Below are 25,591 nucleotides of genomic sequence, written 5' to 3'. Positions count from 1 at the left end.
CTCGGGGAAAAAACACCTGAAGGCTAGAGAGGAGCAACACCTATTTCAAAGTCAGTGAAGAATACTTAATCCAGGGATCTTGAATACCATTAAAATTCCTTCTACCGTACTGAAAGAAAGGTGGATTTTAAATATTCACCCCAATTTTTTCCTTATTGGACCCTGGCGTGGTGTGGGTTGGGGAGGTGGTAGGGGTGGTTGTGGGAGGGGAGGGGGGGGGGGGGACATTTCCTATTGGACACATATGCCCCTCTGCCCTAAGTGGGCCACATCCTTTGTTTCAACTTAATCTCCTCAGACATGAATGCTCAACTCCAAATTGGGTCAAAATCCATTCAGCTGTTCAGTGTAGGTCTTTTAAGGACATTGCCCCTCACAAATGACTAGGGCTGATAAAATCTGAAATTAACACTCTATATATAAACAAGTAAAAAGCTGATTGACTTTACCACAAGTCTTTGGTTCATCCGAGTCGTCACCACAATCGTTATCGTGATCACAGTAAAACCGCTGCGCTATGCAGATGCCGTTGGCACACTTAAACTGGCCCGGTTGGCACGTGACTAGGGCACAGTTTCCTGTTTCATCTTCACCATTGAGACAGTTCTTGACGCCATCGCACACATAACGTCGGTCAATACAGGCGTAGCGTCCACGCTTCTTGTTTGACGCACATGTGAAGGAATCGACTGGACAGTTGACATCAACTACACAATAAAACGGAAACATATCAATTACTGATTACAACATATAACATCAGATTATACAACTGACATTGCAGGTTGGAGTTAACTTTTAATATAGCATAACATCGAAATTAAATATTCATTGAATACGATATAAAACCAGAGAAAATTATTCCAATCTTTTGTAATTTTATTGAAATTAATTATTTCTTTGTTCAAAGGTTAATTGCTTAATATTAATATTATCGGATTCTATCAACTTGATAAAACTGATATTTTTCACACTGTGACAATTTAATATCAAAAGTGATATTTTCACAGTGTAAAAATATATTTTTTTGTATTGACCAATTATAACGGTATCTTCTTTTCGCTGCATTCAAAGGCAACGATCTTTTGTTCAGATTCAAATGATGCGACGAAAGAATAAGTGGTTGTTATGGTAAATGTTTGGTACACACACTTAAGTATTTACATAAATATACAATTGATAACGTTTGTATAAGCAATCATACCAGAAAATAGCAGAAAATGTCGGAATTGCGTTGAGTATCCCATTCAAAATGGAGCGCAGCCTTGTTGTCAACCGTGACGTCATTCGAATATGGCGCTAATTATTACGCTTCTGATTCCCGCCCTTTTTTAATGCATTACATTTTTCATGTTTTATGCTTTAAAAATTCAATAAATAGAAAATTTAATGGTGTCTTCAGTAATAACAAATATATTTCACTCGTGTGGCTAATTTTTTTATATTTTTCACTCGAGTGAAATATATTTGTTATTACTGAAGACGCCATTAAATATCCTCTATTTCTTTTCTTATTTGTGATCTGCAGTTAAAACATAGGTAGCATTGACCTACCCGGTACTTAATTTGGTGACAATTCACATCACGTACATCTAATAACACACCAAGTTGCATAGTTCTACATACACAAGAGGCCCAATGGGCGAGGTGACCTTTAAACAACATATAAGGGGTTGAAGCATGGGTATAAGGGGTTGAAAGCATGGGTATAAGGGGTTGAAAGCATGGGTATAAGGGGTTGAAGCATGGGTATAAGGGGTTGAAGCATGGGTATATTTAAGGTGTAACGTTTGTTTCTGACCAATAATTAACCTACCACAGTTGAGTCCTTTCTCCTCGTCACTATTATCTCCACAGTCGTCATCGCCATCACACACCCATCGCCGCGAGATACACTTCTTGTTGTTACACGCAAACTGTGTCCCGATACAGGTGGAGCTGTTGTTGGCTGTAACGAAACACTAAACACTTAATTTGAGTGATAAAGAAAAAGATCACTAAAAATTGGCACACAACTTTGACCCCTGCATACATTTGACCTTTACCCTTACTTACCACAAGTGGAGGGTTCATCTTCACCCGCTCCACAGTCGTCATCTCCGTCACAGTACCACGATCCGGGGATACACTTGAGTGACTTTGTACAGTAGAACTGACCTAAAACACAACAGTGACACACTTGAGTGACTTTGTACAGTTGAACCGACCCAAAACACAACAGTGACACACTTGAGTGACTGTACAGTTGAACCGACCTAAACACAACAGTGACACACTTGAGAGATTACATTGTATGTTGTCATATCAACAGTCGTCGTATGTATGGAATATTCAGAGAAAGTGTTTTCTCCTGCCCACACAACTCCAACAACCCAGGTGGAGTATAAATTGGTCTAGGGTAGATGTTGCTGTATCTGTAATGTGGTATTCAAGTGAGGTGGCACTATAAATGATACTGTTGGAAGCATGGTCCCACTACAAAAATGATACTGTTGGAAGCATGGTCCCACTACAAACAGAACACAATACATCTACAGCACACACACAGGCATACCTATATACATGTATATATATCTATCTATCTGACTTACAGGAGTAGAAAGGATTTATTTGATTATCTGTAAAATAAAACTATGTAAACTTTGACCCCTTGGTGTAGCTCACTTGAAGGACCCCAGGGGTCTGGCTTTAACGAACTAAAATAGATCTGATTCCTGATACAGAAATGATGTACATTTTGTACCTGGTGAAATTGTTAGAGAATTACAGCACTGCCCACCCTCTGGGCTTGGTGTACTAAAATAGTGAGCAAAATGAAATATGACATTTCACAAAAAAATAGTGCTTGCATTAGCGGCAAATATATTAATTGGACAGACAAAAACCTGGAAAAAAGCAAACAAACCCCGAGGACACGTGACCTTGCGACAGAAGAGAGGGTTTTCATCCGAGTTGTCGCCACAGTCATTATCTCCGTCACACAGGTATTTCCGCGCCAGACACACGTTACTGTTCGGACACTTTGTCTCTCCGGATGCACACGTCTTCTCCGCTGTTAATGAGAAATTATACACGATAGATGATTTAGTCACTTCCTTTTTAACAGTTTAATGGAGAAACAATGTTTGGTGTTTAACTCATTAATTACAAAGTAAACCTGCATTAGTCAAAATGTGGTTTTTATCAAAATATTAGGGAGAGGGCCTAGTAAGTTGTAAGAAGTTGTGCCCAATCCCTTTGATTGTTATAATTATTGATCAATAAAATATGTTTAAATGAGTGAAAAAACTATTCCCACCAGCATAAAAATAGAAGGTGATCTAGCATGACATCATTTCTTGAAATTGCATTTGATTGGCTGACTAAATTACTCACGACAGTTAGCCTCGTCTGTGCGGTTGCCATCACGACAGTTGTCAATTCCATTACATACTAAGTTTTTGTTGATACATCGAGAATTACTACAGGTAAACTGGTCACTGCCACAGGGCTTGTAGTCTACAATAAACAGAGTGTAATAGACAGGGCGTGTAGTCTACAATAAACAGAGTGTAATAGATGGGGCTTGTAGTCTACAACAAACAGAGTGTAATAGGCAGGGCTTGTAATCTACAATACACAGAGTGTTTTACACAAGCACCATCATTTTAATTGGTTTCCTGATCCCCATTTTTGAACTATTTGACCTATAACAGGGGGATCTGGAAGTTCTTACATGGTTTAATGTTAATGTGTGAAAAAGAAATTAACGTGGCATTAAAAACGACACAAGTACCACCTCACAAGTCACTAAGTTAAACCATCAGAATTCAGTTACGGACACTGCGATTGTAATTGGTGTAAATAATGGATTTAAATACTTTCTACATAAACAGTATCAATCAGTGCCTGGTTGACATCAAATGATATTTGTAAATTAATTCAAAAATGTATTCTATATAAACCAACACGTGTTTAAATCAAGAAAAGTAAAAGCACTTTTACAATTTCAGGTAGGGGTGACAGACATGCTGTTATACATCGTTAAATTAGATTTAACATAAGTTAAATATAAATTCTTCAAGTAACATGCTGTACTTCTGAATACATATTCATTACAAACAATATTTTCTGGGTAACATCATCAACTTGAGTTTTAGAAACTTTGACCGTACCACATTCACGTTCATCCGAGTTGTCTTGGCAATCGTTGTCATGGTCACACCTATAGCGTGGTGGGATACATCTACCGTTGTCACATCGGAAATAGGTCGGATCACAAGTGTGGGTCGCTGTAATGTAAAGAGAGAGGGTTTAAAGTAACTTACATCAATAAATGGTTATACCAGTACATAACTCCCGTCGGGATACAACAACTTAGAATTATCTCCTGTGGGCTGATCATTTATTTGAAATAAACCACACTGTGGTTGAACCCATCCACCCCTAAATTCCCATTTGAATCTTACCAAATCAAAGACTGGGCCAGTCCAGTTAAGATATGTAGGGGTGAATGAGTTAAACAAAAAACAAGAGTTCTCAGTTCTTTCCCTTCTCCATTTGGGGACTAAATTTCTATTGCAAACATTTTTATTTTTCTATTTTTATTTTGGTATGGAGACTCAATTCCTTAGCCTGACTTTTGGCTTTTGATATTTGCAGAATTCCCTTAATTTAGCTATTTACTCAAATTCAATCATATTTTAAATTTTTATTTCAAACTTTACTTTTAATGCTATAACTTGTTAAATAGGGTTTATTGTAAGTTATTTGTACATGATTATTGTTTATTGACAATATTAATTACATAATTACTTCCCTTTATAGTCGAGGCATTTCAGAGTTACTCCCCTTGGATGGAAACTCTCCATTTGTAATACAAATGGAGTCATTTGAGGAAACACTAACATTAGCCTGTTTAAGGCATATTATTGTAAGTAATCATTGATACTCAGTTATTATGTTACTACATTGACTACATTTACTTATTGTTCATTAATGTACTGTGTCAATTATTCTTTTGTCTCGTTTCCAATGTTAATTATGTTAATCATCGGAACAATACATTGTTTGGTAAATATCTGAGTATTTCTCATTTATGTATTTTCAGACTGTGTTCATTGTTGATCTTAATAAAGATGTACAAAAAGACCACGTTCTTATAATTTGGAAACACCTTTAGAATTTGACCTGCAATTATTCCCACATAATGTTTTTTTAAAGGTTGCAATTTAACAAGTATGTCCTATGTAAATGTCCTCAAACACGTAAACCCATCTCCTGTTTATGTCCAATGGAGAATTTTATTGTAAAGATGCATTTTCTTGGAGTACTCCAGTTTAAATCAAGGAATGAAATTATTTTTTTAGAGATTTCATACTTTTAAATGTCTACAGTTGAACTTACCACACATGTTTGGGTTTTCATCAGATCCGTCCTTACAATCTTCGTCGGAGTCACACACCCAACGATGGCTGAGACAGCGACCGTTAGCACACACGAAGTTCTCTGTCCCACACGTGTGATTCAGAGGAACACATGACTTGCCATCTTGTCCCAAGGTCAAACCAATGTCGCTGCACTGACATTCTGCCTTGCCTTCTGGGGCGGGGTGGCAACTGTGGGCACACCCACCATTGAAGATCTGACACGGATTGGATGTACCTGTGAACATGTACGAAATAATACTACATGGTCGGGTGGCGCAGCGGATACCTTCTTGCCTATCACTAAGGATGCCGGGGTTCAATTCCCCGATCAGATGTGATCAGATGCAAAAAAATACTTGCATCTGAAAATTCAAAGCACTTAGAAATGTAAATATAAGTAATGAAATTTATTTTTTCAAGATTCATGAGGTCATAACAACATTGGCTTTCTAGACATATTCCATGAATTGCCCATGCGACGCGATTCATGGATATGTCCAGAAAGCCAATGTTATTATGACCTCATGAATATTGAAAAAATAAATTTCATTACTTATATTTACATTTCTAAGTGATTTGAATTTTCCGATGCAAGTATTTTTTTTTTCTATTTTTACATGCACGCAGTAAGAGAACAGCATGTTTTCGCTGGAAAATGTAAAACTTTCACTGGGGTCCTAGCAACAACATGACAACTTAACAAATAAAATATAGTTCCATTTTCAAACTTTAATTTGTAGAATTTATATAAGTTGTATATTATCATTATATACTTTACACAATTTATTTCAGATTCAAAATCTAGCCAATCATGTTTTATGTTAGTTCATATTAGCATAACAAATCTACATCGAGGTTGTTTCACGGCGGACATGAACCATGTACGCCCTGTGCTACGTCATTTTAGTGTATCAATACGCAGTTATGAGGTCACCTGTGTTATGCAGAAATGAATGTCATTTTCGTCAATGGGTCCTAGCATAGAGAATGTAAATATTTTGAAACAATACTGCAGGTGGTGTATGTGCTTCCTAACAGGTCCGACATCATTCACAGTGGTGAGTACAAACCCTACAGTTACGTTACCATGACGACGTACATTTCTGCCGCTGATTTGAGAAGACATTGATGCCCATTGGTCGATGAGTGATACCCTCTTTCATCACGATCATGTTCGCCCCAGTGTGTTTCTCTGCGCGGTAGACTCCATCTGGTTTGTAAATAAACAAGTATTTTTATTTTGTTATTACGCCTGGTCAGGTCAAATATCAGTATTGATCAAGTACCGGTGCATGTTACTAGTGTTGGGAATAGCAATAAAATTCCTGATTATCACTATTTCCCTAAAGATCGATGATTGATCATTGATTGATCCTAGAATAAAAGGAAATGATAAGCATTCACCGATGTGGTTAAAAACATGGTGGATACACTTTAAAAACCTAAATGTTGATAGAATGTAGTGAATGGTAAAAGTTAGAAGTGAAATTATTTGTTTTATGAATTTACAGGTCTGCTCCAAATCTATATAACACTTGAAAGTTGTCAAACCATGATCACAGGAAATCTTCATGGATTTATCATAGTTGGAGGTAAAATAACCAATCATTGATTAAGTGGAATAACACTACTTGTAATCCAATCAGATATGTACAGATTCTATTCATATGTAAACCTGATATAGTAATTGCAATTATGCAAGAGTTGACAAGGCTCACTGTAATCTGTTTATAGTTGTAGAAGTTATTGTTGGGAAAGGGTAGTGCAATGCACAGGTTTCAAAAATAGTACATCTCACTCTTTTGTAAAATCAAAAGTCATAAAAAGGATACAATACCTGGTCATACGTACCTCAGGTCAGACTATACAATACCTGGTCATACGTACCTCAGGTCAGACTTTCTCATTTATTTAGTTTATAAGTTGATAGTAGATCACAATGCTATTTCTCTGTAATTCTCACATTCTCTACAGACTTAACTGTTTGGTCGTGATGTTGTTTACATAACGCGTCCAGGTGTGACACCAGATCTCGGGGGGATAAACAATTGATTCTTTTTATCATTTACCCATGATTTTTTGTTACAGTGGCCAAAATAAAGTGACAATAAGCGAAATCGACATGAAAACAAGTGATAATAAAAGAATTGAATTACATAGATTATGTAGCAGGAAAAACAGTGCATCAAGAAAACATGATAATAACCAAAAAATGACATAAAGCAATGTGATATTAAGTGAAATGTACTGTACTAGACAAGAGAGAAAGAAAATCCAGCTTCTTTATTGCAGTCAACACAGCTTCAATAATCCTAGCGTTTATATGTTAGAGTTATTTCCCTTTGAAATTAAACAGCATCATCAACACGTTTATAAATATAATTACCTTTTCAAATGAAAGTGTCATGGATTAATTAAGCATTAAACTATTGACATTACATATTTTACAAATTTCTTTATAAATATGGAAATATTAAGGAGGGACGAGAGTGTTTCAATATCAAGTAGCTTATCATTTCAATCCTTACGGAGTGTCCAGTCAGTCCAGTAGATGTAGTGCTTATGGACAGTCATGGAGAAGGGATGGACAGTTGACTGAACAATGACCTCACGGTATTGACCATTGAGATTTGACCGTTCAATACGGTCACGCAGTGCATCTGCCCAGTAGATCATGTCCCCATCGTAATCAATGCTCAGACCATTCGGCCAGCCGAGGTCCGTCGACACAATTGTCTTGCGGTTATTTCCGGACATCGTAGCTCTCTCTATTTTAGGGAGACGCCCCCAATCTGTCCAGAACAAATACCTAACAACACCACAAATGATGACATGAAAATCATACTATTATATATATATTATTTTATATTTAACTTATTATCTGTCTAATTAAAACAGTTTTAAGAAATGGGGATAACAGAGCTGATAATTTTCTAGGGGAATATCTGTAAGTGATTATTTGCCACCAAAATAATATTGAAAGAGATATCCCACTTTAGCTGTGTTATAAGAGTTCTGAACTTCTAACTTTGTAAGGGAGATAACTCACCCCTTACAGGGATGTACAGCCACTGCCCGTGGGTTGGCTACATTGGCGAGAGCGACTTTGTTTGTTGCGTTAAAATCTAGGCTGAAGATGCGGCTAAGGAAGACATCTGCCCAGTACATCTTCTGGCCGACCCAGTCAGCGGCCAGACCCTCTGCCGTCACCGTCTTCTGCAGGCTTTCAAACGCTGCAAAGTATACATATATCGCACATTACGAAACTCCTGTAGTCGGTCTCTGTTCTACGGTAGATACATATGTCACTGACTACAGACTCGCCATCGTCACAGACTACTGTCCGCTCCAAAACAGAGCAACTTACCACTAACAAAAATATCCCAGTAACAAAACTCCTTGTTAATATTAAATATAAAGTTATACAAAATGCACTAACAAATATATCCCAGTCACAAAACTCCTTGTTAATATTAAATATAAAGTTATACAAAATACACTAACAAATATATCCCAGTCACAACACTCCTTACTAATACTTAATATAAAGTTATACAACTTACCACTAACAAATATATCCCAGTCACAAAACTCGCTAATAATAAATATAAAGTTATACAACTTACCACTAACAAATATATCCCAGTCACAAAACTCGCTAATAATAAATATAAAGTTATACAACTTACCACTAACAAATATATCCCAGTCACAAAACTCCTTGCTAATAATAAATATAAAGTTATACAACTTACCACCAACAAATATATCCCAGTCACAAAACTCGCTAATAATAAATATAAAGTTATACAACTTACCACCAACAAATATACCCCAGTCACAAAACTCGCTAACAATAAATATAAAGTTATACAACTTACCACCAACAAATATACCCCAGTCACAAAACTCGCTAACAATAAATATAAAGTTATACAACTTACCACGAACAAATATATCCCAGTCACAAAACTCCTTACTAATACTTAATATAAAGTTATACAACTTACCACTAACAAATATATCCCAGTCACAAAACTCCTTGTTAATATTAAATATAAAGTTATACAACTTACCACTACCAAATATATCCCAGTCACAAAACTGGCTAATAATTAATATAAAGTTATACAACTTACCACTAACAAATATATCCCAGTCACAAAACTCCTTACTAATACTTAATATAAAGTTATACGCTTTTTTACACATCAGTTTTTCTTTCTAAGCATAGAAATTAAAAAAATTTAAGATTTTATTCTCAAACGAAGGTCAGGACCCCAGTAAATCTGAAAGAAATGAGTCCATCTATTGGATAAAAAGCCATAGCTACGAAATGTTATAGTTTGGTGTGAGGTGTCTCCCTTTAATATCCCTTACAGACTGCAGGCAAAGAACTGGAGAGCTCCACTCTAGTTTTTTGCATAAAGAGTAACCTAGCTACCTTTAATTTTGTTTTGGATATACAGTTGAACCTTGTTATTTTGAAGTCGATGGGTTCGTGGAAAAACTTCGAGTTATCCAAGTATTCAAGTTATGCGGGTTCATAAATTTGGTATGAAATTTGCTGTTTGGACATAGCACTAGCAGTTGTTGGTTTTATTAATAGCCTATGCTTGTAATCAATCGATGAATGATATACGTAATCAGTATAACAAATACAGGTATGTTATTTTACAATAAACACGCTTACAAAAATAGTTATTTCCGAAAAACGTACTTTCGTTTAACGCGATCAAAACGGTTGGACCATATTGTGAATTCGTTATTAAATATGGACGGGCCTAGTTATTAGATTGTTGTTTTTGGCTAGTCTAGATCTTGGCAAAGTATTTCCATGTCTACATTTGTATTTGCAAGTCTGTTAAGTTTTACTTCTGAAGTGTTACATTTAAACCTCGTACTATACAATGCGGAAATGAAAGTGCGCAAGTCTAAAACAAATCACTGTAATGGAGCGTACGCGTAGTTGATTCTGTAAATGAAAACACACACAAAACCATTATATCGTACATGTAACACATTGATTCATTAAAGCCAAATGACACCTGACACCTCCTCAACTCAATGTAATCAATTATCGTATTGTTCTGAAGTCTCTCGATCGACTTTCAAAGCCATACTAGCTCCTTTAAAAACAGGAACCCGTGAACCTGTGCTAGGTTGTGATTTTAACTGTGGAACTCTTTAATGCATGACTTTTCAGGGTTCGAATTATCAGAGTTTTATTTACTAAGATAAAGAAGAGGTTTGGCCTGGACTGGAGAAATACTTCGAAGTAAACGAGGTCTTCGAGTTCAAAGAGGTCGAGATAATGAGGTTCGACTGTAACTGTAGCCAACTGGGCTAGTATACTACCACTGACCAGGTAGCTTAATTTGTAAGAGCGACAGATCGGAGGTCTATAGTTCAGTCCTTCTCTAGTCCTGTTGCATTTTTACCTTCAGAACTTTCATTATTATACATAAAAGTTCTACAAGGTATGGTGGGTTTTTTAGAAGTGATTTACCAAAGCTACAGAGTTATGCATACAGAATAAAAAAGTTTTCAATACATAGATACACTTTTTGGCAGAGGTAGAGGAAACCTTAGTTCCATAAGATGAATATTAATTGGAAAACTTAGATCTACCCTCGTGTCAATACTTGTGTTAAGCTTTGAAATGTGTCGTTTATCAATTTATGGAAGTCTGAATTTGCTGTCCTTATTTTTTTAAAACAATTTTCTTCGAGTGGAACTCTTTCGGAATGGAGATTTATAAGGTGATCAGACCATGGTCAGCATTAAGTCATCTCAACTCTGGTTATATTGAAATACTAGGTAGGTTTTGCGTATCAGATTGAAACAGTTTAGGTGGCGCAGAAATATTCCCAATAAACGAACGCACTTGGACCTGAACTGTGCCAGAAGTTACAAGTAGAGCTAAAACTGGACCTGAACTGTGCCAGCTAGAAGTTACAAGTAGAGCTAAAACTGGACCTGAACTGTGCCAGAAGTTACAAGTAGAGCTAAAACTGGACCTGAACTGTGCCAGAAGTTACAAGTAGAGCTAAAACTGGACCTGAACTGTGCCAGAAGTTACAAGTAGAGCTAAAACTGGACCTGAACTGTGCCAGAAGTTACAAGTAGAGCTAAAACTGGACCTGAACTGTGCCAGAAGTTACATGTAGAGCTAAAACTGGACCTGAACTGTGCCAGAAGTTACGAGTAGAGCTAAAACTGGACCTGAACTGTGACAGAAGTTATGAGTAGAGCTAAAACTGGACCTGAACTGTGCCAGAAGTTACAAGTAGAGCTAAAACTGGACCTGAACTGTGCCAGAAGTTAAAAGTAGAGCTAAAACTGGACCTGAACTTAGCCAGAAGTTACAAGTAGAGCTAAAACTGGACCTGAACTGTGCCAGAAGTTACAAGTAGAGCTAAAACTGGACCTGAAATGTGCCAGAAGTTACAAGTAGAGCTAAAACTGGACCTGAACTGTGCCAGAAGTTACGAGTAGAGCTAAAACTGGACCTGAACTTTGCCAGCTAGAAGTTACAAGTAGAGCTAAAACTGGACCTGAACTGTGCCAGAAGTTACAAGTAGATCTAAAATTGAACATAGTTTTTGACAACTTAAAAACAATTTTTATCAAGAACAATATGTCATTCTTTTATGCGTGCACTATATTTTATAACATTTCCTAAAATATACATGTTAATCCACCTTGTTTTATGCAGAAATAATGTAAACAAGCATGAAGTAGATGTCAGCATTTTAGTTTCGGTCAGACAAGTCTGGACCATTGTTACACAAGTGCCAAATATTCTTCAGGTCAGCCTTGTTCAGATCTGAAGCTGTCTTTGAAACAATTGAACTGGATATGCAGAAGGGGCCCTAGTCATAATGGTATGTCAGGTCAGACTGCAAACATCTGAATGACAATGATTCAGAAAGCAGTTGAACTAGAACATCAACAATAATCTATTGATTCTAGTCTTCATATACACTGATGTTTTTTAGATTCACTGTCAGATATAACAAGTCAAATCCTACATTAAAATAAAATGACCTTGACCTACATTTTTACCAAAAGACCTTGACCTTACATGTGATGTTGATTGTGTCTATGATGTCTTCTACTTCAGAACTGTCAATCTTGACTCGGCTCAGTTTGCGTCCAAGCACCTGGGAGAAGTAGATGTATTTATTGGCGTAATCAAAGTCAACAGCAACAGCACCGCTGAGCATCGTGATAGGTGGGAGTGGTGCCGAGTGGATGTCTGGATCCAGAGACAAGGTGATAATCTCGCTCTCCGAGGCCACAATTAGGAAGTCCGAAGGAGCTGAAAAGATTTCCATGGCTTTATCTCAGTCCAAATAGACGTTAATATCTCAGCAATTATAACTTCATACCTGCATGTAGGGCTGCAAAAATATGCAAACATTACGATACGATACATATCATGTTACACATATCTACCCAAACATTAAGATACGATACATATCATGTTACACAAATCTCCCCAAACATTCCGATACGATACATATCTTGTTATACATATCTTCCCAAACATTACGATAAGATACATATCATGTTACACAAATCTCCCCAAACATTACGATCCGATACATATCATGTTACACATAGCTACCCAAACATTACGATCCGATACATATCATGTTACACGTATCTACCCAAACATGACGATACGATACATAGCATGTTACACATATCCACCCAAACATTACGATCCGATACATATCATGTTACCCATATCTACCCAAAAATTACGATACGATACATATCATGTTACACATATCTACCCAAACAGGTTAACTTGATAATGATTGAGTGCAGGAGTTTTTCATAGACTTACATAGTAAATACTGTCACAATGGGGTTTTATGATATTTAGTGCTGGGGGTCAGATCTCCTGTATGTACCTACCTTCACAGGTTTGGTTGTCAGGGTCAGATCTCCTGTATGTACCTACCTTCACAGGTTTGGTTGTCAGGGTCAGATCTCCTGTATGTACCTACCTTTACAGGTATGGTTGTCGGGTCAGATCTCCTGTATGTGTCTACCTTTCCAGGTTTTGTTGTCAGAGTCAGATCTCCTGTATGTACCTACCTTCACAGGTTTGGTTGTCAGAGTCAGATCTCCTGTATGTACCTACCTTCACAGGTTTGGTTGTCAGAGTCAGATCTCCTGTATGTGTCTACCTTTCCAGGTTTGGTTGTCAGAGTCAGATCTCCTGTATGTACCTACCTTTCCAGGTTTTGTTGTCAGGGGCCAGATCTCCTGTATGTACTTACCTTTACAGGTTTGGTTGTCCGTTGCCAGATATCCTGTATGTACCTACCTTTACAGGTATGGTTGTCGGGTCAGATCTCCTGTTTGTTTCTCCCTTTCCAGGTTTTGTTGTCAGGTGTCAGATCTCCTGTATGTACCTACCTTTACAGGTATGGTTGTCGGGTCAGATCTCCTGTATGTGCCTACCTTTACAGGTTTGGTTGTCAGAGTCAGATCTCCTGTATGTGTCTACCTTTCCAGGTTTGGTTGTCAGGTGCCAGATCTCCTGTATGTACCTACCTTTACAGGTTTTGTTGTCAGGGTCAGATGTCCTGTATGTACTTACCTTTACAGGTTTGGTTGTCAGGTGCCAGATCTCCTGTATGTACCTCCCTTTACAGGTTTGGTTGTCAGAGTCAGATCTCCTGTATGTGCCTTCCTTTCCAGGTTTTGTTGTCAGGTGCCAGAGCTCCTGTATGTACCTACCTTTACAGGTTTGGTTGTCAGGGTCAGATCTCCTGTATGTACCTACCTTTACAGGTTTGGTTGTCAGGTGCCAGATCCCCTGTATGTTCTTACCTTTACAAGTTTGGTTGTCAGGGTCAGATCTCCTGTATGTGTCTACCTTTACAGGTTTGGTTGTCAGGTGCCAGATCTCCTGTATGTGTCTACCTTTACAGGTTTTGTTGTCAGGGTCAGATGTCCTGTATGTACTTACCTTTACAGGTTTGGTTGTCAGGTGCCAGATCTCCTGTATGTGTCTACCTTTACAGGTTTTGTTGTCAGGGTCAGATGTCCTGTATGTACTTACCTTTACAGGTTTGGTTGTCAGTTGCCAGATTTCCTGTATATACCTACCTTTACAGGTTTTGTTGTCAGGGTCAGATGTCCTGTATGTACTTACCTTTACAGGTTTGGTTGTCAGTTGCCAGATCTCCTGTATATACCTACCTTTACAGGTTTGGTTGTCAGGTGCCAGATCTCCTGTATGTACCTACCTTTACAGGTTTGGTTGTTAGGGTCAGATCCCCTGTATATACCTACCTTTACAGGTTTGGTTGTCATGGTAAGATCTCCTGTGTGTATCTACCTTTACAGGTTTTGTTGTCAGACTCAGATCTCCTGTATGTACCTACCTTTCCAGGTTTGGTTGTCGGGTCAGATCCCCTGTATGTACTTACCTTTACAGGTTTGGTTGTCGGGTCAGATCCCCTGTTTGTACCTACCTTTACAGGTTTTGTTGTCAGGTCAGATCCCCTGTTTGTACCTACCTTTACAGGTTTTGTTGTCAGGGTCAGATCCCCTGTTTGTACCTACCTTTACAGGTTTGGTTGTCGGGTCAGATCCCCTGTTTGTACTTACCTTTACAGGTTTGGTTGTCGGGTCAGATCACCTGTTTGTACCTACCTTTACAGGTTTGGTTGTCAGGTGCCAGATCTCCTGTAGAACAACTACATACAGGTTGTGTCTTGTTTGGTTTGGCAAAACACAGTTGTTCACATCCCCCATTGTCAGGGCCGGAGCATGGATTCTCCACTGTAACACAGAGAGTATATGCTGAAGTTCAGTTTATATTTTAGCCAGCAGCATCGCTCAAAAAGTTACCAGAACTAATCGTATCTCTCAATACTCCCAGTGTATACTTCTACACAGTAAACTTTCTGTATCAGGAATACAAACTCTAGAACAGGTGCTAACTACCAATATTTCTGATCTGAATGTTGGAAAATCACTAAGCAGGATCTTCATTTAAGATGTCAACTTTTCACACACAAAGTCTGAGAAGGATCATAAGAATGTTATATGGCCCAGTACAATAACAAACCTGGACCTCCTCAACAGATGTCACTGAGAAGTCATGGCCACCACAACTGATAGAAGATACTGGAGATGTCACTGAGAAGTCATGGCCACCACAACTGATAGAAGATAATGGAGATGTCACTGAGAAGTCATGGCCACCACAACTGATAGAAGATAATGGAGATGTCACTGAGAAGTCATGGCCACCACAACTGATAGAAGATAATGGAGATGTCACTGAGAAGTCATGGCCACCACAACTGATAGAAGATAATGGAGATGTCACTGAGAAGTCATGGCCACCACAACTGATAGAAGATAATGGAGATGTCACTGAGAAGTCATGGCCACCACAACTGATAGAAGATAATGGAGATGTCACTGAGAAGTCATGGCCACCACAACTGATAGAAGATAATGGAGATGTCACTGAGAAGTCATGGCCACCACAACTGATAGAAGATAATGGAGATGTCACTGAGAAGTCATGGCCACCACAACTGATAGAAGATAATGGAGATGTCACTGAGAAGTCATGGCCACCACAACTGATAGAAGATAATGGAGATGTCACTGAGAAGTCATGGCCACCACAACTGATAGAAGATAATGGAGATGTCACTGAGAAGTCATGGCCACCACAACTGATAGAAGATAATGGAGATGTCACTGAGAAGTCATGGCCACCACAACTGATAGAAGATAATGGAGATGTCACTGAGAAGTCATGGCCACCACAACTGATAGAAGATAATGGAGATGTCACTGAGAAGTCATGGCCACCACAACTGATAGAAGATAATGGAGATGTCACTGAGAAGTCATGGCCACCACAACTGATAGAAGATAATGGAGATGTCACTGAGAAGTCATGGCCACCACAACTGATAGAAGATAATGGAGATGTCACTGAGAAGTCATGGCCACCACAACTGATAGAAGATAATGGAGATGTCACTGAGAAGTCATGGCCACCACAACTGATAGAAGATAATGGAGATGTCACTGAGAAGTCATGGCCACCACAACTGATAGAAGATAATGGAGATGTCACTGAGAAGTCATGGCCACCACAACTGATAGAAGATAATGGAGATGTCACTGAGAAGTCATGGCCACCACAACTGATAGAAGATAATGGAGATGTCACTGAGAAGTCATGGCCACCACAACTGATAGAAGATAATGGAGATGTCACTGAGAAGTCATGGCCACCACAACTGATAGAAGATAATGGAGATGTCACTGAGAAGTCATGGCCACCACAACTGATAGAAGATAATGGAGATGTCACTGAGAAGTCATGGCCACCACAACTGATAGAAGATAATGGAGATGTCACTGAGAAGTCATGGCCACCACAACTGATAGAAGATAATGGAGATGTCACTGAGAAGTCATGGCCACCACAACTGATAGAAGATAATGGAGATGTCACTGAGAAGTCATGGCCACCACAACTGATAGAAGATAGATGTCACTGAGAAGTCGTGGCCACCACAACTGATAGAAAATAAATGGAGATGTCACTGAGAAGTCATGGCCACCACAACTGATAGAAGATAATGGAGATGGCTCAGACATGAACTGAGAAAGGGCTCGGACAGCATTATAAAGACCACCATCTTCTGGACCCCTGAGGGTATCGGTAAGTGAGGTAGACCAAGATAACACAGAGGAGCACATTCGAAGAACAACTGGAGTATTATACAAAGAATGGTCAACAAAAGACAGGTGAGGAGAGATTTGGTTGCTGCCCTACAAGCCAAAGGTGTAACAGGCAGTATAAGTAAGTAAGTGCAAACTTGCCTTTTTATAAAAAAAACAAAAAACGAAAGTAGTAATGAAGCTACTTTTGTGGGTTTTTTCGCATTGTTTTTTATGTTGCTAGGAACAAAATAACGACCAAAAATGACCGAAAAAGAAGAAAGACACACTTGGGAGAATACATTTGGTGTTGAAATGTAGGGATGTGTAACTTTGAACTCACTGTACTTCAGATCCATCCTATTACAGTGTTGGTTTAACAATCAAACACGTCAAATATCAATGCAGGACTGAGACACCAAAAGGCCCATAGTGTCTGTATCACAACAAAAAGGTATCTTTTTATTGCCAATCAGTCTAAATACAGACTTAGTACCAGTTCTACTTTAAGCTTTCCTGACAATGCATATTACATTTTCAGCTCTCAAAGAAACATGAAGTTTATAACCGAAGTCTTTCTGAAATGTTTCTGGATAACATTTTTAATTCTAAACAAAGCTCTGGAGACACAAGACATGGTCTGTAGTGTAAATCCAGGGACAGATAAGGTCTGCTCTATCCCACTGCATGATCGTATGAGCTGACTAATGTGGGGCCCAAACCAAGGGTTTCTTCTGTGACCTCCCCTTAGAGGGCATTGAAGAACCCAACAAGGATCTGCTGTCCCCTTTGCGACTTTAGGAACCTCTATTTTGTCATCTACCTACTCTTTTTTCGGCTATGTCTTTAGTGTAAACATATTTCACTGATGAAAAGTTATTACAACTTATAACAGTTCTAGCTTATAATACGACAGAACATAACATATACAGATGCAATGACTCCCAAGACACTCAGACTTCATATAACCTTTGCTGTTACAAGGACAAACGAAAACACTGAACGAAAAAAAATATTTCTCCACAACTCGACTAACAAATTCAATTTACCATTTGAAGTCATCTTCAGCCAAACAAACGTTAGCAAATACTTGTTTTGATTGACATTCAACCTTTCCTTATACCCTGAAATATCCAATACTTGTATTGGGTCACATTCAAGCTTTCCTAACACCCTCAACTATCTAATACTTGTGTTGAGTCACATTCAAGCTTTCCTAAGACCCTGAAATATTGAATACTTGAATTGTGTTGAGTCACAGTCAAGTTTTCCTAAGACCCTGAAATATTGAATACTTGTGTTGAGTCACATTCAAGCTTTCCTAAGACCCTGAACTTTTACCTTGAGGCTGTTTGGATGCATCAAACATGGCAATACTGCGCAGGTTGCTGATGCTGTTTCTCACAATTTCTGGGTCCAACACATTTTTCTTGTATATCTTCAATACCTACAGAACAAACAGTTAACATGAGTTATATGTAAACTGAGGTCACGTTTTCCAGCTGAACTACTAGGGGTTGAAATCCCTCCACCGTAGCTAGGTTACCTAAACAATGCTCTACTGATTAAGTTAAAGGAATTTTTTTTCAAGCAGACATAATAACATTTAAGCAACTATAAGATTGTTCACCGACGTGACATAGTTCTCTTCTGTTGGAAGATCTCATTCTCATGTTTTCTAGAGTACCATTGAGAGAGAAAGGTTAAGGCAATAGGATTGTGTCGTCATTTCTCAGTAGAATTTCTTCAAATTTTGTAGTTATATATTGCTTTGAAGTAAAGAAAATTTTCTGCCACAGAAAAAATATAGGTTGTCAGAATTTTAAGGATTTTAAATGGAAATTTATATAAAAAGGAATGAATTTATAAAAAAACATGAAAGACACAATTTTTTGCAAAATAATGTCAATAGAAATGATACTGCCATAGATTAGAATTTCATTAATGTATATCAATTTAATAAATGCTGAAATTGTTTAAAATTAATTATCTATAAACGATTAGAAATTGACATTTTATAATAAAACCATATACACATAGTAATTGCACGTAAGAGTTATCGTTCTTGAAAAACTTCACAGTAGTGAAATAGGTAGCCGGTTTCCTGAAGTACAGAAAAATGGACAGATCTGACTCATTGATAAAAAACAACTGAATTAATGCCTGGATTGCTTTGAAATACTTTAATATTGAGAGAACACACTGTTCTGTCAATAATAAACATACAATATTCATCAGTTTAATATTAAACATTAGAATATGCGGAAATTGTGATACTGTCTCCCTACATTGGATTTTCCACCCGGGATGTTCTTCCTATTTCCGTTTATCAATACACTCCTATAACCTTAAGGGCATTATCTACCCAAGTCCCTATGTGAGTGCCAGTTACCCAAGGTCACATTTACGGTAGAGGTCAAACCCTGAGGATAACACTGATTCTGTAGCTAGTCCAGTGCTTTACTTATTGTACTAAGGGACATTCTTTCCAGCCGATTAAGTAACAAGTGACTGGATGGTTCACCACTGTAACACTATACTGTTTAAGCTAAGAGTCTGTCCACGTAATTATATAATACCTGTTTGAGTTTGGAGTCGGCCCAGAAGATCTTGTTTCCTAGGACGGTGATGCTGATCGGGGATGGGAGGTTGGTACGGACGTAGGATCGGCCTCCTCCAGTGTACGACACTTTCTGTTGAAACAAACAAACAATTATACTTCTTCTTACTGTATTTTAAGCTTAATCAACTTCAATATGCTTTTAGTCCAAAACTGCAAAAAAAAAAGGCATGTTTGAATGATTTATTTAGTGAACTTTCACACAGTTCCCTAAACCATGCACCTCCAGCAATACACACATGAAGTCACGTCCTTAAATGTCCTTAACTGTTTATAGGATGCTAAACACAAGAAACCAAATTAAAGAAATTACTGAAATTGTTTTGAGCTTTTGTAAAAAGGTAGTCGAGCGAAAAGATCTCTGATGTACAAGATCACGACCCATTTTGTTACCTGTATAGCATCTACACGCGTGTCCACCCAGTACACGTCATGCGTTGCCACGTCAATGGTGATGCTGTAGGGACGAACGATTCCCTTGTCAATGATAATTTTGCGATGGGTCCCATCCAGGTGAGCACGCTCTATTTTAGGGAACTGACCTTTATCCACCCAGTAGAGGTACCTGAAACACAGTTAACTCCCTTTGAAAAATACATTCTTTATGACACATACAGCAATCATATCAAGTAAGACTAAAATCATTCAAAAGGCTAAGGGAGGTCTCTTGATACAGAACTGGAGTGTTTTATTTGAATGGGTAGACGAAGACTAAGGGAGGCAACTCTCTTAATTCAGAACTGGAATGTATCATTTGAATGGGTAGAGGAAGGCTGGGAGATACAACCAGACTAACTTTTTGATCCAGCCTTGATGGGGAGGGCTAAGGAAGACAACTGTCAAACTGTCCAGTATAGGAGAAACTTGAAGAGACATTTATTTTAGCTGAGTAGATGGTGAGTGATAACAGTAGAAAATTTGAGATACAAATATATATATAGACATACCTTTTGATTGGGTTGACAGCGAGGGCCCAGGGAGAAGACTCCCTCTCCTGTATGAGAACAAGGCGGTGGGAACCATTCATCCTTGCTGCCTCAATGTAAGTCTCGTAATTCTTGATGTTAGAGAAGTATATGTTTCCTAAAACATTCAAAAGTTGTTTTTTTCTTTTTTTAAAAAGAAATGTGACTGAACCAACCCTATTTATCATATTTCATTCAAAAAATGATCCAAAAGTTATGCTAAAGGCTAGAACAGTTAGCAAACAATATGAAACGCAGAAAACAACATATTTTAATATATATGAACATTATAGCAATAATGAATCTTGAACCAAACCAGAAGTCCTAACACCCGCGGATTCTACAGACTTGTGTAATTACCTGCGACCCAGTCAATGGCCATGCCCTTAACTCCATCGCCAGGCTTCAGACCCGTGCCAGTGTTTATGACCTGTTCAAACTCGGAGCCATCACGCTTTATTCGGCGGATGCCATTGAAGTTGCGTCCCCTCAGCCCTGCAGGGTCGTGGTCTATCCAGTAGATGTGATCATTCTTGATATGAACGTCAACTTCAATCACTCTTCTATCTATTATCACAATTTATACAAAGTGAATAATAATTGTAAAACTGAAAGATCAAATAGCTTTGCTATGATAATGATAAAATTACTCTTTTAAAAATATGGAATGTCTTCAATATAGGCATTCTTGTGTCCTAAAATTTCATATAACCATTAAAAGTACCATTAAATTTTATGTTTCCATTAAAAAGTACCGTCAGTTAAAATTATGTATATCCATCAAAATTACCTTAAATTAATGTCTAACAATTAAAAATACAATCAATTTGTGTGTACCTTTCAAGACTTTCCTCTGCCACAGATAGGCCCTACATGGATGTGTAATATCTACCTCTATCACAGATTGACCGTACATGTATGTATGATATCTACCTCTCTCACAGATGGGCCGTACATGTATGTGTGATATCTACCTCTGTCACAGATGGGTCGTACATGTACATGTTATATCTAACTCTGTCACAGATGGGTCGTACATGTATGTATGATATCTACCTCTGTCACAGATGGGCCGTACATGTATGTGTGATATCTACCTCTGTCACAGATGGGCCGTACATGTATGTATGATATCTACCTCTGTCACAGATGGGCCGTACATGTATGTATGATATCTACCTCTGTCACAGATGGGCCGTACATGTATGTATGATATCTACCTCTGTCACAGATGGGCCGTACATGTATGTATGATATCTACCTCTGTCACAGATGGGCCGTACATGTATGTATGATATCTACCTCTGTCACAGATGGGCCGTACATGTATGTATGATATCTACCTCTGTCACAGATGGGCCGTACATGTATGTATGATATCTACCTCTGTCACAGATGGGCCGTACATGTATGTATGATATCTACCTCTGTCACAGATGGGCCGTACATGTATGTATGATATCTACCTCTGTCACAGATGGGCCGTACATGTATGTATGATATCTACCTCTGTCACAGATGGGCCGTACATGTATGTATGATATCTACCTCTGTCACAGATGGGCCGTACATGTATGTATGATATCTACCTCTGTCACAGATGGGCCGTACATGTATGTATGATATCTACCTCTGTCACAGATGGGCCGTACATGTATGTATGATATCTACCTCTGTCACAGATGGGCCGTACATGTATGTATGATATCTACCTCTGTCACAGATGGGCCGTACATGTATGTATGATATCTACCTCTGTCACAGATGGGCCGTACATGTATGTATGATATCTACCTCTGTCACAGATGGGCCGTACATGTATGTATGATATCTACCTCTGTCACAGATGGGCCGTACATGTATGTATGATATCTACCTCTGTCACAGATGGGCCGTACATGTATGTATGATATCTACCTCTGTCACAGATGGGCCGTACATGTATGTATGATATCTACCTCTGTCACAGATGGGCCGTACATGTATGTATGATATCTACCTCTGTCACAGATGGGCCGTACATGTATGTATGATATCTACCTCTGTCACAGATGGGCCGTACATGTATGTATGATATCTACCTCTGTCACAGATGGGCCGTACATGTATGTATGATATCTACCTCTGTCACAGATGGGCCGTACATGTATGTATGATATCTACCTCTGTCACAGATGGGCCGTACATGTATGTATGATATCTACCTCTGTCACAGATGGGCCGTACATGTATGTATGATATCTACCTCTGTCACAGATGGGCCGTACATGTATGTATGATATCTACCTCTGTCACAGATGGGCCGTACATGTATGTATGATATCTACCTCTGTCACAGATGGGCCGTACATGTATGTATGATATCTACCTCTGTCACAGATGGGCCGTACATGTATGTATGATATCTACCTCTGTCACAGATGGGCCGTACATGTATGTATGATATCTACCTCTGTCACAGATGGGCCGTACATGTATGTATGATATCTACCTCTGTCACAGATGGGCCGTACATGTATGTATGATATCTACCTCTGTCACAGATGGGCCGTACATGTATGTATGATATCTACCTCTGTCACAGATGGGCCGTACATGTATGTATGATATCTACCTCTGTCACAGATGGGCCGTACATGTATGTATGATATCTACCTCTGTCACAGATGGGCCGTACATGTATGTATGATATCTACCTCTGTCACAGATGGGCCGTACATGTATGTATGATATCTACCTCTGTCACAGATGGGCCGTACATGTATGTGTGATATCTACCTCTGTCACAGATGGGCCGTACATGTATGTGTGATATCTACCTCTGTCACAGATGGGCCGTACATGTATGTGTGATATCTACCTCTGTCACAGATGGGCCGTACATGTATGTGTGATATCTACCTCTGTCACAGATGGGCCGTACATGTATGTGTGATATCTACCTCTGTCACAGATGGGCCGTACATGTATGTGTGATATCTACCTCTGTCACAGATGGGCCGTACATGTATGTGTGATATCTACCTCTGTCACAGATGGGCCGTACATGTATGTGTGATATCTACCTCTGTCACAGATGGGCCGTACATGTATGTGTGATATCTACCTCTGTCACAGATGGGCCGTACATGTATGTGTGATATCTACCTCTGTCACAGATGGGCCGTACATGTATGTGTGATATCTACCTCTGTCACAGATGGGCCGTACATGTATGTGTGATATCTACCTCTGTCACAGATGGGCCGTACATGTATGTGTGATATCTACCTCTGTCACAGATGGGCCGTACATGTATGTGTGATATCTACCTCTGTCACAGATGGGCCGTACATGTATGTGTGATATCTACCTCTGTCACAGATGGGCCGTACATGTATGTGTGATATCTACCTCTGTCACAGATGGGCCGTACATGTATGTGTGATATCTACCTCTGTCACAGATGGGCCGTACATGTATGTGTGATATCTACCTCTGTCACAGATGGGCCGTACATGTATGTGTGATATCTACCTCTGTCACAGATGGGCCGTACATGTATGTGTGATATCTACCTCTGTCACAGATGGGCCGTACATGTATGTGTGATATCTACCTCTGTCACAGATGGGCCGTACATGTATGTGTGATATCTACCTCTGTCACAGATGGGCCGTACATGTATGTGTGATATCTACCTCTGTCACAGATGGGCCGTACATGTATGTGTGATATCTACCTCTGTCACAGATGGGCCGTACATGTATGTGTGATATCTACCTCTGTCACAGATGGGCCGTACATGTATGTGTGATATCTACCTCTGTCACAGATGGGCCGTACATGTATGTGTGATATCTACCTCTGTCACAGATGGGCCGTACATGTATGTGTGATATCTACCTCTGTCACAGATGGGCCGTACATGTATGTGTGATATCTACCTCTGTCACAGATGGGCCGTACATGTATGTATGATATCTACCTCTGTCACAGATGGGCCGTACATGTATGTGTGATATCTACCTCTGTCACAGATGGGCCGTACATGTATGTGTGATATCTACCTCTGTCACAGATGGGCCGTACATGTATGTGTGATATCTACCTCTGTCACAGATGGGCCGTACATGTATGTGTGATATCTACCTCTGTCACAGATGGGCCGTACATGTATGTGTGATATCTACCTCTGTCACAGATGGGCCGTACATGTATGTGTGATATCTACCTCTGTCACAGATGGGCCGTACATGTATGTGTGATATCTACCTCTGTCACAGATGGGCCGTACATGTATGTGTGATATCTACCTCTGTCACAGATGGGCCGTACATGTATGTGTGATATCTACCTCTGTCACAGATGGGCCGTACATGTATGTGTGATATCTACCTCTGTCACAGATGGGCTGTACATGTATGTATGATATCTACCTCTGTCACAGATGGGCCGTACATGTATGTATGATATCTACCTCTGTCACAGATGGGCCGTACATGTATGTGTGATATCTACCTCTATCACAGATGGGTCGTACATGTATGTGTGATATCTACCTCTGTCACAGATGGGTCGTACATGTATGTATGATATCTACCTCTGTAATGGATTGGCCTTACATGTCTCTGAAGACTTACCTCTGCCACGGATTGGAGGCATAGCATCACTGTGATCTTTCTTGACGAGGTTAAAGCCACGAATGATGTCCGATTGGGATACAACTAGGAAACTCTCCACCGCTGCAAAATATTTTACGGATAATTAGGCACATGTTTCAGAATAATCCCAAAATTCAAGGCTTCATTTTCTTAAAATATAAAATGAAATTTGATGCTCACATAAATTATGCTTCCAATCCCTAAAGACACAAAGTGTGACCTTTGATCCTTAGT

At 38.9% G+C, this 25,591-nt stretch overlaps 1 protein-coding gene across 1 annotated transcript in view; it reads right to left on the bottom strand.

Moving 5' to 3' along the window:
* Nucleotides 1–25,591, bottom strand: part of LOC110441712 (low-density lipoprotein receptor-related protein 2-like) — a gene marked incomplete at its 5' end in the record, with an annotated part of 91,985 nt that overhangs the window by 53,003 nt on the left and 13,391 nt on the right. Inside the window, 18 exons of the mRNA XM_021484933.1 lie at nucleotides 450–707; nucleotides 1,814–1,945; nucleotides 2,053–2,154; nucleotides 2,903–3,049; nucleotides 3,373–3,495; nucleotides 4,152–4,268; nucleotides 5,383–5,640; nucleotides 6,505–6,615; nucleotides 7,934–8,214; nucleotides 8,455–8,638; nucleotides 12,493–12,729; nucleotides 15,087–15,215; nucleotides 18,471–18,576; nucleotides 19,709–19,822; nucleotides 20,143–20,314; nucleotides 20,697–20,832; nucleotides 21,075–21,281; nucleotides 25,337–25,438. Of these exons, the coding sequence (XP_021340608.1) occupies nucleotides 450–707; nucleotides 1,814–1,945; nucleotides 2,053–2,154; nucleotides 2,903–3,049; nucleotides 3,373–3,495; nucleotides 4,152–4,268; nucleotides 5,383–5,640; nucleotides 6,505–6,615; nucleotides 7,934–8,214; nucleotides 8,455–8,638; nucleotides 12,493–12,729; nucleotides 15,087–15,215; nucleotides 18,471–18,576; nucleotides 19,709–19,822; nucleotides 20,143–20,314; nucleotides 20,697–20,832; nucleotides 21,075–21,281; nucleotides 25,337–25,438 (2,916 nt within the window). The remainder of the gene's footprint in view (nucleotides 1–449; nucleotides 708–1,813; nucleotides 1,946–2,052; nucleotides 2,155–2,902; nucleotides 3,050–3,372; nucleotides 3,496–4,151; nucleotides 4,269–5,382; nucleotides 5,641–6,504; nucleotides 6,616–7,933; nucleotides 8,215–8,454; nucleotides 8,639–12,492; nucleotides 12,730–15,086; nucleotides 15,216–18,470; nucleotides 18,577–19,708; nucleotides 19,823–20,142; nucleotides 20,315–20,696; nucleotides 20,833–21,074; nucleotides 21,282–25,336; nucleotides 25,439–25,591) is intronic.

The sequence above is a fragment of the Mizuhopecten yessoensis genome, unplaced genomic scaffold (genome assembly GCF_002113885.1).
Source record: "Mizuhopecten yessoensis strain PY_sf001 unplaced genomic scaffold, ASM211388v2 scaffold716103, whole genome shotgun sequence".
Classification (NCBI taxonomy): domain Eukaryota; kingdom Metazoa; phylum Mollusca; class Bivalvia; order Pectinida; family Pectinidae; genus Mizuhopecten; species Mizuhopecten yessoensis.
The sequence above is the reverse complement of the archived record's forward strand: the minus strand, read 5'-3'. Positions and strand labels throughout refer to the sequence as shown.